General features: G+C 41.8%; 1 protein-coding gene across 1 annotated transcript; it reads right to left on the reverse strand.

The window, feature by feature from the left end:
• Positions 1–6,907: 6,907 nt before the first annotated feature.
• gtf2a2 (general transcription factor IIA, 2) lies at positions 6,908–12,776 on the reverse strand. Its single transcript, XM_030048279.1, has 4 exons — positions 12,569–12,776; positions 10,480–10,584; positions 9,417–9,543; positions 6,908–7,167 (listed from the first exon to the last, which is right to left on the reverse strand). The coding sequence occupies exons 1-4, from the start codon at positions 12,638–12,640 to the stop codon at positions 7,142–7,144; spliced, it is 330 nt and encodes a 109-aa protein (XP_029904139.1). The 5' UTR covers positions 12,641–12,776; the 3' UTR covers positions 6,908–7,141.
• Between the last annotated feature and the right edge of the window lie 4,437 nt (positions 12,777–17,213).

Below are 17,213 nucleotides of genomic sequence, written 5' to 3' on the forward strand. Positions count from 1 at the left end.
TTAGAAAGTGGAGAGAGCCAAGAGACATATATATGAGCCAAATTAGCCAAATTTAAAGAATAGACTGAAGTAAAAAAAAACAAAAACAAAAAACAAACAAAAAAAAAAACAATCTTTTGGTGGCCTAAGACTTTTACACTGTACAGTATCTTTGTTAAATCTGTCCAAAAATGTTGAAAAGCAATTTCTCAGTCTTTGTTTTCTGTCTGTGAAATTTTGTGCTTGCGCGCGTTCACTCACATCCTGTACATCTCCTGGGGCTAAGCCCCCCCTGTCCTTAAAACCTAGTGACGCCCCTGGGGTGACCAGTACCAGGCGTCGGGTTCTGTCACTTGGTCTCATGGGTTCACACTAACCCTGAACCTCCGTCGGAGCGGGTTGTTCCTCAGGTTTAGGTTCTTTTCTTCTGTTGTTTAAATTGTTCATATTTCCATTTTTTTTATATTCCTTGTTTATAGTGTTTATATTGCTTTTTGCTATTTATTATCTGTTTATACTGTTTATAATGTAAATTATGCTTCATATTTTGCTATCCACTTTGCTGCTGTAATGCTTGAATTTTCCCCACTGTGGGACTAATAAAGGAATATCTTATCTTTTTTTCCTGGCGAAAGGTTACTTTGTGGAAGTTCCCAGCAGACACTACGTGCCGGATCTACTTTCCAATTCAAATCAAAAAAGAAAAGGGATGTTCAATATCTTGAAAGAATGGGAACCAGGACTTGTTTTTTGCCGTTCATGCCCAGGGAGCTCCACACGCCAACCCTCCACCAAACTTCAGTTTAACTTGAAGAAGCTGAGCACGGGCCCGACATGCCGGCCAGCAGCAGCGCTGTGAGGACGGCGGCGTTGGCATCAGAAAGTCGTCCCAGGCCAGCTGAGAACGGCATGTGATGGAGTCTGATGCCGAGGAGCCACAGGGAACTGCTTCCTGTTCTCTGTTCATACCTTCAAATTAATACCTTTTTTTGGGCTGCTGGTCAGAATGAGGAAGACATCAATTTGGGCTCTGATCACTTTCCTTCAGAAACTGGCTTTATTCTAAACTCTTTAAGCACTAAATGATTTATTGATTGATAAAAAAAAAAGAGAGAAACAATGAAAATACTCATTAGTTGCAGCCCAAGTCATGTTAAAACTCAAACAGGGCCTGCAGCCTCGTCGGACTCGTGTTTGGAGATTTAACAGCAGACCAAAAGCAGCGTGCAGATGAGCCAGTGACAGGAGAGCTGCTGCTGCTGCTGCTGCTGCTGATGATGATGATGAAGATGATGATGATGTAAACTGAATGTATGTCAGGACAACAACGGCTCAGCTCAGATTAGAGACAGAGCGGCTGCTGCTCAGCCGCCAAAAAAAAAAAAAAAAAAACACAAAAACATCCCTTTATGTTTTTCTGTGTTTCACACACTCTGAAAACCTGTAATACTCCTATAATACCCCATAATACCCTTATAATACTCCTATAATATCCTCATAGGGTTCCATATTCTGTGAAACCTCATGGTGCTTTTTATTAAAAAAAATATTTGTGATGGATGATATCACTGTGCTGCTTCTATAAAACTCACTCAAATTTCTCTTTTGACCTCACTCTTATAATATTTACTATAATATTCCCCTGAGCATGTCTTCTCTGTACTGTCTGATTTATCTGGTTTCATAAGAACCTCGTGGAGCTTTAAGCTGTTTTCTGACCTCATATGGATGCTATAGCTATGTCACTTATGTAACTCTGATGTTCCTTTTTTTATACCTTTTTCTACTCAGTGTCCAATTTCCACATTACAATGAAAAAAAAACTAAAAAGGACAAAAATTGGCAACTTAGATGATATGTAATATCATATAAGATTTTTAGATGATATTCCTATGATGTTTTCTGTAGCAACTTATTCTGACTGGGATATTAAATAGTGGGATTATTATTAGAGATACTAAAGATTATAAAGACTGCGGTGGTATGTTTTTCGTCTCCTATGAATGACGCAACTGCTGTATTTAATGAAAATATTCCTACAATATTCCAACAGGAGCATACTGTGTGTCGTGGTGTTTCAGTCAGTCCTCTGAGCCGAGGCTACAGGGCCCGGCTGAGGGCATGTGGGGCCCTCAGGGGCCCTCAGGAGTCCTCACCAAGAGGTTTGTTCACAAGCATTTACACACGAGCACTTACATCAGGCCAGCATCATAAAGACATCATTTTAATCACTATAATTGTTCTTTCATTGTTGTTGTTGTTGTTGTTGTTGTTGTTTTTTTTTTTTGCATTTTTAATAGTGATGTCAAGTTTTTTCCCCTAATTTACTGGTACTTGCATTTTTACTTTTTTTTTTTACTTTTTATTTTATTTTATTTATCTTCTTCTTATTATTATATCATTATTATGTTTTGTATTTTGCTTATTTATTACTAATATTCCAGTTTTTTTCTAATTTGCCTGTTTTTTGTTGTTGTTCTTTTTAACCAGCAAATGGAGTTGATTTTTTCTGAAAACACAGGAAAAAGACGAATAAATTCCCAAGAAATGACCAGAAAATTCACCAAAACAAAAACCAGTTTACAGGAAAACGACCAAAACAATCATCTGATATTTTAATGACATGAGAGCCGCGTTTCTAAACATGAACAGAGGGCATCAGGACGCTCCTCGCTCTGACCCTCAGGGACCCCCGGGGGCCCCCGACCCCACTTTGAACCCCCCGGCTCAGCCTGTCACAGACACACACACACACACACACACACACACACACACAGGGACCTAGACCATCCAGCATCAACACACCTTGTGAGCAGCCTGTCTGTCTCTGTCTGTTTGTCTCTTTGTCTGTCTTTCTGTCTCTCTCTCCCTGTGTCTGTCTCTCTGTCTCTGTCTGTCTCTTTGTCTGTCAGGCCTGTATCACTGGATCAGCATCATTTACCTCCATAACAACACAACCCAGACAGCACACACACACACACACACACACACACACACACACCATGATGCAGGAGCAGCCCTGCAGTGACACATACCACAACACACACACACACACACACACACACACACACACACACACACACACACACACACACACACACACACACTCATTTTTTCCTCTCAGATGGGAATAAAAACAGAGACGTAGCCTACCGTGCGTGCTGCGCGTGATGCTGCGGTGCTCGAGTCGCGTCCGGCGGCTCCCGTCCGGATGCTTCTGTTGTTATCAACAACAACAGCGACAACAACAACAACAACAATAATAATAACGATATTAATGATAGTGAAGACAGTGAGGAGTATTCCGGCGTGATGAGCAGCGCCTGTCTGTCTCCGTCTGTCTCATCCGCTCCTCTGCGCCACGGGCTGCCCCCCCTCCTCCCAGCATCCCTTCAAACACGCGCGTCAAGTCACCACCTGCGACACCGGAAACGACACGGCGCGGCCTTCAAAATAAAAGCACACAATAGAGAACGCCTGTGAAAGTCTCCAACAACCGTCCGTGTGCATCAGTGAGGAACACCACACAATGATGTGCAGTTATATCATGTGCACTTAGTTAATAATGTGCAGCTATATCATGTGCACTTAGTTAATAATGTGCAGTTATATCATGTGCACTTAGTTAATGATGTGCAGCTATATCATGTGCAATTAGTTAATAATGTGCAGCTATATCATGTGCAATTAGTTAATGATGTGCAGCTATATCATGTGCACTTAGTTAATAATGTGCAGTTATATCATGTGCAGTTAGTTAATGATGTGCACTTGTGTCATGTGCAGTTAGCACTGGTTAGCAACCGTCCATCGGCTGCTGTGACAGACACACAGTGCAGTTCAGTGTTGTGTCCAGCGGGGGCAGCACTGAGCTAAACAGAGCAGAATATGTAAATGCTCTAAACTGATCAGTCCATTTGATCCAGATATTGATCAGTAACTGGACTGTTCCTGTCCATATTTCTGCTGCAGACAGGATTATAAACTGAAATTATAATCCATGGCTGTGAAATGCTGTGAGTTGGAGCAGATTAGCACTGGCATTGAGGCTCTGTGCTGCTGACTGGCTGCAGAACCACAGGAGAACCAATCATCTGCTTCCTAAATGTTCCACATTTCCTTCCTCTGAGCTCAGAGAAATGTGGATCTTCTGAAGCAGCGGCTGCTCGTTTCCACCGAGGAGGAGCAGGATTATCATCTACAGAGCTGAGCTGCAGGTGAGACAGAATAAAAACACTCACACTGTTATTACAAATATTTTAAATTCATTTTTCTTTTTCTTTGTTAAGGTTATAATTATTGCTCAAAATGTATCAAACGCGTTCATTAAAAAGGGGTTTTACTTTGGAAAAAACTGACCGGAAGTACTGCAGTTGATTGTCGTGGACTTCACCGACATGACGTCAGGAATAAACAGCCCCCCCTCCTCCCCCCTCCCTCCCTCAATAGATGCCATTCATACATTATGTGACGTTTCAGCTCCTGATCAGTGTCAATCAGTCGAACAGTATTGATCTTCATCAGGTTTGGGTTTTGTTCCTAAAATCCTCAGATCCTGATTCATGGCGGCTGGAAACTCCACAATGTTTTATGCAAAAATAAATAAAGCCTGTATTAATTTAATGTGATGTGGCCACTTTTACCCTTTAAAAACTTGATACTGTAAATATATATACATATATACACATATATATAAGCTGCTGATGTTTCTAACATGTTTCTTCTTAAAGGGAAAAATGTGGCCTTTAACTGGGATGACGTAATTCCTGTTCCTGTGCCAGCTGATCACGGCAGGTAAACACAATCACACCGGAAGTAGCTTGAGATTACTTTCAAAATAGAAGCCTCAACTTGAAGCTATTACATCACATAACATTAAAATGTTTCAGAAATGTTCATAAAACGTGAAGCAGAGATGATTCGAGTTATGTAAAGAGATTATTATGATGGCTCCATAATCCTGTTTAATGTTCAGCGGGGCTGGGCAGGCTGCTCTGGGTTTGTTTGAGCTGTTGTCTGTTGGATGTGTCTGAAATATCAAAATGTATTTAACCAGGTGACATTTCTCCTGGCCAACGGCACAGCGTCCAAGTCTGGACAACCAAGCCAACATGGACAGAGCAGAGACTTTCACACAGAACATCCGACACAGATTTGCACAAATTGGACTGAACGTTCAAAGTGACATCCAAAAATTTACAAGTAAAGACACTGACTGGGGCTTTTACTGTTGAGGTCATTCAGAATTTGACTTGAAGTCTCTGAGGGTGAAGCTGCGCAGCCACAAACTCTGAAAGACATTTCAGTGTCACAGACCCAGCAAACACGCTTGCATTCTCTTTAATCGCATCTCATCTGCAGAACAGTTTATAATAAATCTGTATGAATTTCATGGTAAACATCATTTCAACAGTATCAGGCTGGTTGAAGAGGATTTGGTCTTTGAAGAAACACAAATGGAGGAAACTGAAAATACTTGTTTTTTTCCATGTTTGTGGTTTTACTGCCTGGTGAAGATTACTGGCACAGACTGCTGTCCAGTTTCTGCTCACTGACGCCTGTAGTGTTATCAGTTTGAACCTTATTCTTTATTTTCAGTTTCCCAAGCTGCTCTGTTTCATTTGAACCCACACAGGGCTTTTCTTTTGAAAGAGTTGCCTGGAAGTCTCCTGTGTTGTTTCGGGCGGCTTGACGGCTGGCGGTGCCTTCACGTACCATCAGCAGCATTGTTCCCTGTGAATGAACCGAGCCGGACCAGCATGCACCTGGGCGGCACGCTCCACTGCCCACGGTCCCAAACGGAGGCCCGTGGCCCCCTGAGGGCCCTGCAGGGGTCGCACGCTTCACTGCAGTCTGACCTCATTTTTCTCTGATTTTATTTTTCATACAACACTGCCAGTAATCCTAACCTGAGTTATTCTGATAATGTCTTTGTATCTGGTGCTTCTGTACACCAGAGGCCACTAAGATTACCTTCTGAGAGGTGGAAGGATCTGATTGGTTGGATTTAAACGTCTGTGAAAATCATCTGGACGCATTTAACCCTCTGAGCCCTGAGCAAACTGACACCGTGTGTCTGGAGGCCGTGGGCAGCTCAGAGACATCACCTGAAAATGTACAACAAATTACTAACAGCTTACAAGAAAAACAGATTTAAAAAATGACCTGAAAAACAGTGAAAGAGTAAATTATTAGAATATTATCACAAAGTAAATAAATAAATGACAATGATGATAATAAATTTGAAAAATAAAAAGGGAAAAACAATTCATAGTTGTTGTAGTTTAGTGAATGAAACCAGTGAAACATCCTGATCTGAGCAGAGAAACAGCTGCTCTTTTTAACCCTTTAAATCCTGAACACACCCTGACCTCGAAAACTGTAAAATAAATGAAAAGAATTACAAGAAAATGACCACAAAATGTCCTAAAATTATTGAAAAAAAGTCTAAAATGACCAGAAATCTGTTTTAAAAAAAAAAAAAAAAGAAAAGAAAAAAAATAATATTATTGGAAAATTATTGGAAAAAGTACAAAAAACCTACAATAAAATGACCATAAAATAGCATTTAGCAATTCTACATTTTAAATTACAAGAAAATTACACACACACAAAAAAAAAAAAAAAAAATCTGGAAAAATTTTTTTAACTCAAAATCAAAGCCGGCCCACAGGTTTTGAAGAGTTTTCCCTTCAAGCAGCTTTGGGGGTTTTTGGGATTATAACCCGCTGTGAGGATTAGGTCAGTGGGAGTTTATTTTAGTTTATTTTTATGATGTTCTACAGACTGTGGGCCTGTTAAATAAATGAATATGAAGCTGAACTTGACATCAAACTCTCACAAAATCAATCCGGTGGTTTTCTGTAAAGTCCAAAGGTGAAATCAGTGTTAAAATGTTTGTCCACTCAGCACACAGAACAGCTGCCCGCGTGGTTTAAATACAGTTTTATTAAAGATGATCCCGCCCAGTAATAACTAACTCAAAACTCAGAACTAACAAACATATTAAAAAACAAAAACAAAACAAAATCCATGCACTTCCAAGGCCCGACTGGTCTCCGACTTCAGCTCCGGTTTATTTACACAGGTTTTGCTCTTCTTTACAGAAATCACTGTAATAAATTATATGTACAGTCCCGTCCGGTGGAGGCTCCGCCCAGCGTCACTCGGTGGCGTTGGATCCCGTGTCTGAGAGGAGAAACACGCCATGCGTTAACACGACCGACAGCGACAGCACACACCTCCAGTCAAAACAACCACACACTCATGACTGCACTTTATTCACTTTGTCCAAGAAAAACTTTAAAAACATCAAACCTGCCCTGATTTTTCTGTTTTCTAACATTTTATAAATCTGCTGGCATTCATTTCCACTGGAGGAAATCTCATTATGGACACAAAGCCTGAAATTCTGACTATTCCAAAAAACAGAAAGAAAATCAAACTGAGGTTTTCCACTGAGGCCCTGGTGGCAAATTCATTTCCCAATTTTCCATAAAGGAACAACTTTTTGCTCCTGTTTATTTTGTTGGTGTAGTATTTCAGTCTGAATGTGTGAATAAAGCTGGAAAACACATTCTGCTGTATTCCATGAAAGTGAGAACTCGACATAAATCCCTGACACTCTCTGACTTCCTCACAGAAATGGAGTGACTTTTTCCCCGCCTGGAAAAAAAAAAGTCCAATAATTCCAGGACATTCCATGACGGGGAGACTGTGTGAGTTTTCCCTGTGAACTCCAGTGGTTTTACAAACTCCACGGTGAGCTGGTTTCCATTTCACAGGGACGGACTGACGCCTGCAGCCTGTCGGCATCAGGCTGTCAGCTTCTAGAAGAAACTGCTTCTGCTCTGCTGATGATGGTTACTGCTGATATCTGACCCTGTGCAACTGGAGCTCTGTGACCTTGTTTCTAGCACTGAGTCGGGTAAAGGGATGGAAAACCAAGTTAAAAACACAGATTTCATTATTTAGATTAGATTAGAAAGAGTCACTACACTTGCCCCTGTTGTGGCTGGAAAAGCTGTTTTTGATGGGGGGAAACACTGTTTCAGTGAGGATGGAACGGCAGAACGGAGAAATAAAGACGCTCTTTTAGAGACAAAACCCTGGAAGTCTTGCTGGAGGTTAATCTGTAGATGATGCAGACAACCAGAGAGGAAACGAAGGCACTCCGTCTTTGAATGAAGCAAATTTATTTATTCCAGAGCAAGGCGACTAAACAGACCAACACAGATCGACTCTCAGTCTTCAGGGTCTGAATTACACACATCCCTCCCCGGTTTAAGGCTTAACGCATAACCACAAGAGGGCGCCACACCAACGATATGACCCCCATCTATACAAAACTGCCAACAACTGTAATCCTTCCTTTGGCTTCATTTCAAGATGGAGAGCCTTATTGTTTTCTATGGTTTGTCTGCAGCAGCTATGGATTAACATCAAGTGAGAGCTCCGGGGTTTTGTCCTGCCTTGCTAAAGAGCAGCGGTCACATGAGCCACCAGAGCCGTGCAGTTATGCTCCTTCTCCCTTTGTCAATAAAGACGCTCGGTCAGATTTCTCTGTCAGTGTGAAGCTGGCCTGAAAACACGTCTTTCCACCGCGACGCCAGACGAGGGCGTGCCGGTGCTGCCCAGGCCTGCTGCGTCTCCTCTGTCACTTCTGGAGTTTGATTGGTGGAGGATAATGTCCAATATCAAAACTGACGGCGTTTGCTAAAATAAGGATGTTATGTGATATACAGAGAGAGAGTTGGCAGCGGTGGGGAACCACCACACAGTGGGACGAGTCCGCAAAAAAAGTGAAAAAAGTGAAAAAAGTGAGCTCTCAGTACAGGGCAGTTAAAGAACACCACACAAAGTGACGTCCAAAGGGAAAAATTGTCATGGTGCGACCTGATGGACGGCGTCCTGGGCGGAGAGAGCGTCCGGGCGGCGTGGTCGTGTGATTCAGTCACCGAGTTCTTTGGCATTCATTTATTTTGTTAGCAAAACAGCCGACGCACACCAGCCGGATGGATGTGAGCCTGTTTGAGCTCTACCTGCTGGAGGGCGTCCGCTGGAGCTCCAGTCTGGCTGTCTGAGGCTAACCAGGCTCTCACAAGTCTGGTCATGTTATCTGTGGTGTGTGGTGTGCTGTTCCTGTTATTCCCACTGGGTGGGGTGTGTGCTGTTCACCCCGAGGCGGTGTGTGATTGGTGGGCTACAGGAGCAGACTGCAGCGCTGTCGGCACCACAGTGGAGACATGAAAGGTTTGTGTTCTGGAGGTTTGAGGCTGCAGGCCTGGAAGACGGGACTCGCTCACAGCGGCACCACAGTGGAAAGACAGCTAACGTTACGCTGAGAGAGACTGGATACCAGCTTTTCACCAACAAATAAATAAACAAATAAACAACTAAATATGTGCCACAGACACGGAGGAGCTCAGGAGACTCACTCTTGCCGTCACAGGCGACGATCTTGACTTTGTCCACCTTCACCAGGTCCGTCACTTCCCTGAACTCCACGTCGTTCAGGACGAACGTCCACACGTTGTCGCAGAAGCGGTAGGTGTTGAGCGACCCCTGCAGGCCGGACAGAGAACAGACACATAAAACACTGACAGGAGAACGTGTCGGGTAACAGCGTACGTCGTCTCCGTGCACCGAGCCAAACGCTCTTCATGTCAACCTTCATTTTCTAACTGGACCGACATTTTAAAAACTTCAACAGAGCCAAACGTGCCCACTTTAAACTCATGTTTAGGACACTTCCTGTTAACTGGAACCACCACATTTGCCTCAACTGTTTGTTAAGAGTTCCCTTAAAGCACCAAACTCTCCTGTGACTGGGCTTCGGTTTCAGTCTTAAAGCATCTGAAACTCAGCAGCCACTCTGAACTGGTTTCCTGTTGAGCCACAGCCGCCACGCTCAGCCCAGGTGTTCACAGACACTTCCTCTCTCTGACTGAACGGGCGGCAGGATCCTAAACTGCTGCTTTTGGATTTTAGACCCTCAAAAAAAAAAAAAAAAAGGCATAAAAGGCCAGATCAACTTCTTCCAAACAGTGTAAGTAGCAGTGGCCGGTTGTTTCAGATCCATAAAAGTAAAAATAATAATAATGATAATTAAAGTCCACAAAAGTCCTCCAAACAATTATCCAAGTCTGATTAAAGACAGACCTTCACTCAATAATTTAAAAGCTCCATTTGGAAGTGGTTCATTATCAAAATGAGCCAAACAACTCAGACACCAACTCATGCTGAGATTTAGCTTCAGATGCAGCCAACTGACTGAAAAACCTTCACTACTTCAATTGAAAACTAAGCATTTGTTATAGATATGGTTAAAACAAACAAACAAACAAACAAACAGCCATACTTAAAAAGGGACAGTGATTTTGAATGTTTGGCCCATTTATTTTCCACACCATCAAACCGTTTATCAAATCCTGCAGGGACTAAAGATTTCACAGCAGAGAGTCAAAACGTCCAGATCTCCAGAAAAGGTTCTGCTCTCACCTTGAAGTTGACTCTGTTTCGGACCCGGTTGGCCAGCGCCGTGTTGATGGCTTTATCAAACTGCAGCAGGACCTGCAGGGCCAGCTGGGGAGTGATCTGCTGGGTCTGACACACACACACACACACACACACACAGTCAGTATGACACAGAGCCATGACCCTGACACAGCAACATGAGACTAGAACTGGGCAACATATCAACATTACATCAGAGCAGATTTCACCAGAGGTTGTGGATGTTGTGAGCCTGAGGTGAGCGGGTCCTCTCAGCTCCATGTGCTGCTGCTGGTTGATCTTTATTTTCCTTACACTCAGGGTTGCCAAATCCGTGTTTTTTCCGCCAAATTGGGCTACTTTACAAGTGTTGCCGCGGGTAACAAATTTTGTCCGTGGGTTGGGCTTGGGCAGACATGAATAAAGATTCATATTTTGAATGACCAACGTTTATACCCAAATCCTGTCAAACTGACTCCAGGTCAGATCAGCATATAAACTATCCACATATGTCACCTGCTCCACAGACAAATAATATGCCAATGCTGTGTGAGGCCACTCAGCACATGACCAATCACATCATCAGCACCACTCAGCTGAAGTAAGGTATCCCACATTATATTTGAAGTTCTGATATACTGTAAATTAAATAGGTGAAAGAACTGTTCCGGGAAATTGCCTTTAATGTTTATGATGTTATTTTATAGATATTATAGTGCATTTTGCAATTATAGCAACGCTGTTGGACTTTAAAAGCAACATACACTACTCACAAAAAGTTAGGGATATTTGGCTTTTGGGTGAAATTTATGGAAAATATAAAAAGTTCACGCTACAGTGATATCATATCATGAAAGTAGGGCATTTAAGTAGAAGCATACACTGGTCATTTCCTCATCTCAAACAATTTCTTGAAACAAAAGCCAACAACAGTGGTGGATATACCACAACAAAAAATGTCAGTGTCAATAACTTGTCATGTGCCCTTGAGCATCAATTACAGCTTGACCACGACGTCTCATGCTGTTCACAAGTCGACTTATTGTCTGCTGAGGCATGGCATCCCACTCTTCTTGAAGGGCGGCCCTCAGGACATTGAGGTTCTGGGGTACAGAGCTCCGAGCCTCTACACGGCCACTCAGCTGATCCCATAGGTTTTCTATGGGATTCAGGTCTGAGAAAGTGCAGGCCACTCCATTTGAGGTACCCCAGTCTCCAGCAGCCGCTCCCTAATGATACGACCTCGATGAGCTGGAGCATCAAACACCTGATGTGAATTTTGCCGTTAAACTCCTTGTTAGAGAACAGCAACTTGTGCAAAAAGTACTGAAACACTGAACAGTTGGACATGTGCATTCAAAAGTTTACAGAAGGTCACATTAAGTTCACCTGTAAAGGTTATAATGCATTTTAGGTTCATCCTGAAATTTCACCCGAAAGCCCAATATCCCTAACTTTTTGTGAGTAGTGTATATGGATTTTTATGGGCATATTTTGAGTTCTGGTATTGGGCTGATTTTGGGGGCCTTTTTATACCCGGTTGGGCGAGTTTTGGGCTGGTTTTGAGTTGCTGTTTGGCTGCTTTTGTCTCACAGACCTGGCAGCCCTGCTCACCGCCGCCCGGTCAGAGCTGACCTCCAGGCCCGCAGCAGGAGGCCAGAGCCGGCCCAGGAGGAGCGGTCTGCTCCCCCCGGGCTGTGCTCTGCTCAGAGTCCAATTCTCAGCTGAGACACGGCACAACAACACAGCAACACATTTCAAATTAAAAGCCCGTCCATCTGCCGGCTCCACAGTGTATTCAGCTCCAGCTGCTCTTCGCGCTGTTATTTTGAAATCTTTACTCCGACTCAGAGCCGCTCAGTGCAGTTAGCCTGTTAGCCTGTTAGCTGAGCTTTGAGACGGGAACAGGACTCGCTCCAACCTTTACCTGCTGATAAGCCGCAGAGGTGGAGGAGTGCGGCTGAGTGAGTGACGGTGTGTCTGATCAGCTCGGAGCTAAGCTAACAGAGCTAAGCTAACTCACATCACCAAACACCGCCGTCCCGTTAGCATCCTGTGCTAGCTGGCTAACCGGGCTAGCGCCAGGTGAGCTTACCTGGATCAGCTCGTCCAGACTCTCCTGCAGGCTGTTCCCCAGCGTCGTGTTCCTGTACAGCTGGTACGCCATGGCGGACAGAAAACTAAAGTTTTAACTCGACAGCAAACAGCCGGGAAGCTTTTCTCTACCCGCACACACAGCTAGCGAAACACTGCACTTCCCTCCCGAACGAGCTAGCTGGATCACTTCCGGTAAACTTCTTCTTCTACTACTACCACTACTACTTTATTTAGGTAATTTGAAGAACATTATTAATTCTAAAGCATGTAAAACAAGGAGACTATGTCAAGTTTATAATCTTATTTAATTTATAATTTCTGCTTCTGTACCTCGAGCTCTCTTATTATTTTATTTTATTATTATTATTATTTTTATTTTTATTTTTATTTTTATTTTTATTTTTATTTTTTATTTTATTTTTATTTTATTTTACCTACATTTGTATATTGGAAATGTTACATATTTTGTGAAGTGTGAATTTTTTTCTTTCATCCTACTTTGCTGTAATATTATATATATATGTTGTTCAATTGTTCATTGTTTCAATATAATAATAATAAAAAAAAATACTACCACTACTACTACCGCTTCTTCTTCTTCTTCTTCTTCTTCGTCTTTTTCGTCTTCTTATTCTCCCTCCTCCGTTTATTTCTTTATTTATTTATGCTGGCGGATCACAAACCAGCTGTCTCGGGTCCACAGCGCCCCCTGCTGTGCCGGAGTGTGTGGATTCATGCTGTTGGGTCAGTCCGTATACCGTATAAACTGTCCCACGTGACCGCCTCACAATCAGCTGATTTTTGTCTTACAACATCTTTTGCACTTTTAATGGAGCCATGCACCCTCTCACATTCATACTGTAAATATTTCAGCTCCCCGGAGCTCATTCGGCTTTACGTTGTTTTTCTGGTGTTTTTCCTCCCTGATATGAAACGTCCAGGGCTGAGAAACACACCTGAGCTTCAGAACTGCACCTGAGTCAGTTCTGCATCCATCCTCAGTGTCACGAGCCTGAGCCAAAACCTGTTTTTCCTTCAACACGATTTTTCTGTAACCAACCTGGAGCATCAATATCTTGGAAAAATGAAAGTTTCAGCAGCAAACCTGGAGCAGCTTAATGTCTGTTAGATTGTGGAATAACACTGATGTGCTTTCTAAAGTCACTTTATTCATTCATTGTGGAAACAGTAATTTGTCACACCTCTCAGTGTTGTATTTTTTCTGCTATATTTTGCCATCAAGAAACAAAATAAAAAGTTCTGATGTTTGATGTTGCTGACTTTTATCATTTTTGCTTTTTTTTTTTTTGTATTTTTAATTTTTTAATGTCATTTACTCATGATCATTGTAAACCAGGACCAGCCCCCGATGAGTTTTGAGTTTTAATAAAGGTTATGATCATAATCTAGCAGGTTTAGTCATTATTTTCTGGTAAATGTTTTGTATGTTTTTATTTATTTATTTGTTTGTTTACTTATGTTCCTGGTAATGTTTTGCTAATTTCCTCATCATTTTTTTCCCTGATGTTTCTGAAAGAAATCCAGTGGCTCTGCTCTTTCAGGCTTCAGGAGTTTGGTGCTGAGATTAAACCACAAAGAGGAAAAGGATCTCTCATACTGTCTGACAGTTTACACTGAATTAAATCACACTGAAATTAAACTGAGGGGCCCCTGGAGGACCCCCAGGGGACCCTGGGGGCCAGGGCCCCACAGTTTTAAACCCCAGCTGTACATGTTGTTGTTGTTGAACGTGTTTGTCAGTAGATGGCAGCAAAACACAGCAGCAACAAGGCTGTGAAGAAACACCTGAACATCACCTGGAGACCAACAGCTGGTCTGCTGCTACACACACACACACACAATACAATATAATACAATACAATACAACATAATACAATATAATATATTACAATATAATATAATATAATATAATACAACACAATACAATACAATACAATATAACACAAAATAACACAACACAATACAACAAAATAAAATACAATATAATACAACATAACACAATACAATATAATACAACACAATATAATACAACATAATACAATATAATATATTACAATATAATATAATACAACACAATATAATACAATACAATACAATACAATATAACACAAAATAACACAACACAATACAACAAAATAAAATACAATATAATACAATACAGTATAACTCAAAATACAATACAATACAACACAATACAATAAAATAAAATACAACAAAATACAGTACAATACAATACGATAAAATAAAAAACAGCAAAATGAAAATAAAATAAAGTGCAATACAATACAAAACGATTTATTATTACTGTTATACTACAACTTATAAGAAGAAGAAGAAGAAGAAGAAGAACAGCAACAACAATATAAAATAAAGACTCTAGATTAAAATAATCTTTTCTTTTCACAACTAATCTTTTACACATACACACACACACACACACACAGAGAGAGAGAGAGAGAGAGAGAGAGAGAGAGAGAGATTGGCTGACTGGTTGATATCAGGATGAACAAACAAACACCTGATTTTAAAATATTTCTGTTTGTTTCCTGTTTTCTTTTTTCTCTGTTCACTCGTTTGTCAGCGTTCTCGCACCAAACATCCAAATAAAGATTAATAAAATCAGACATCATGTGAAACAAAAGCTGAACTTTGTACTCGGACATTCTGGCCTCCCTGTGTGGAACCCGAGTCTTCAGCTTCCCGCCGTGTTGCTGTTAGAACCCACATCACTGAGAACACAGAAGCAAACATTCAGTAGAACTGGATTTACCAAAGAAAAAGAGCAGAACCAGGCGGTGCTCCTTGAACCTTCAGGATTTTTCATGAGTGTTCTCTCACCAACTCTAAACAAGCAAAACCATGTTCTCTGAGCGGGTTCCCCGAGACCACATCAGCCCGGGGGTCCAGAACATGGAGCCCTGTTAGAGATCAGTGGGTTCTACTCTTTCTATTTCTACACTTAAAACTCACCCGACGTTACACCCATCCCCACTACACCCAGAAAAATAAAGGTGCTAACTGGAACCAAAAATGTTCTTTAGAGTGATGCCACAGAAGAACCATTTTTCATTCCGCAAAGAAACTTTTAGCAAGAGGTTCTTTAACCCTCTGATGCATGAATTATGAAAGACTGAGTCCAGATTTTTTTCTTCTGTGTTTTTACTCTTCTTAGGGCATGAACACTTTAGTGAGTCTCCATACTTCTTTAAGGATGCAGGACTGGTGTTACCATGTCATGATGCTAGTATTAATATGTTTTCAGCAACAAGAGCTGACCTTCTCTGCGTGAAGCTCAATGGAGGGGAGCAGCAGAGAGCATTCTAACAGCTGATATGCAATTCCACCACAGAAACCACTGCATTTAGGAGAAAATGACTTTAAACAGCTGTCCACTGCAGTGACTGCTATGCACCAAAGGGTTAAAGAACCACTTCTGTGGATGGTTCTTTAAGAAACCCCCAAAGGTGCCTCAATGAACCATCAAAAAATTGTTCCTTTAGGAACTAAAAATAGGTCTTTAAAGAACTTTAACAAAAGCACGTTCATTAAAGAACCACTTTTAATAAAGTTCTTTGTGAACCCAACTGGTTCAGTAAAGAACCTTTTTTAAAATGGTTCTTTAGTGATTTTTCAGAATAAAAGCCTCTCTGAGCGTTTTAAATCAGATGATTGTCGGTTCTCCACGTTCCTTGTTCCTTCACCGGGTTCCAGACGAGCTATTAAAAATGTTTTCTGATGGTTTATAGAGCGAGACATTAATCCATTCACTGAGGAAATAATCTGCACATTAATCCACAAGGAAAAGAATTGTTAGCTGCTGCCGCCTCCAAATAACTCCAATAAACATGAAGAACCTTTAGCACTTTAAAGAACCACAGAGAGTGTGAGGAACCAGCACCTAAATAAAGAGGTTCTTAAGCTGCTGAGGGTTCTCTGTAGAACCACAGGGCGTTTTGTAAGAAGCAGTGTTTCTGTGAGAGTGTGTGGACGGTGTGTGTGCGGCTGCAGGAAAATGAAGCTGAACTTTGCTGATCAGTTTGCGGGGCGAGGACGCGGCGCTCACCAAACACAGATATTCATTAGGCTGAAAAATGCCTGTGCCTGCAGATGCTTGAATAAGCATTTATATGTGCAAAGCAGCAGATAAATCATGGTTAGCAGAGATCCTGGTGGCTACTTACAGCACCTCAACGTTATGAATGGCTGTTTGCTAATGAACAGATCTGTTTAGTGAGGCTTTCCAGCTGACACTCTGCTGGACCTCGCTCATTTTTACACAGAAGGCAAATAAAGGAAATGACATTGTAAATATGGAAGAGGGAAAATGCAATTATTTGGAGGTAGTGTTGGCTCAACATAAAGCGAAACGATTACAGATGATCTATGAATTTGGAGTCTCGAGAGGGAAAAAAAAGTAATTGCGTTGGCTTTAAGTTGCTCAGATCTCCTCGGGCTGTGGCTGTTAATGCAGGAGGAGGAAACGATGATAAATACAGAAAACGGGCGGGACCGCCAGCCGCCCGCCTCATTTAATTACCGCGTCACAGCGAATTACGGGAGGAATCAGACAGACTCCAGATCAGCCGGCCCACCCTCCTGCTGCCGCTCGCCGCCGCTCCTCG

This window comes from Myripristis murdjan, chromosome 3, assembly GCF_902150065.1.
Source record: "Myripristis murdjan chromosome 3, fMyrMur1.1, whole genome shotgun sequence".
NCBI lineage: Eukaryota > Metazoa > Chordata > Actinopteri > Holocentriformes > Holocentridae > Myripristis > Myripristis murdjan.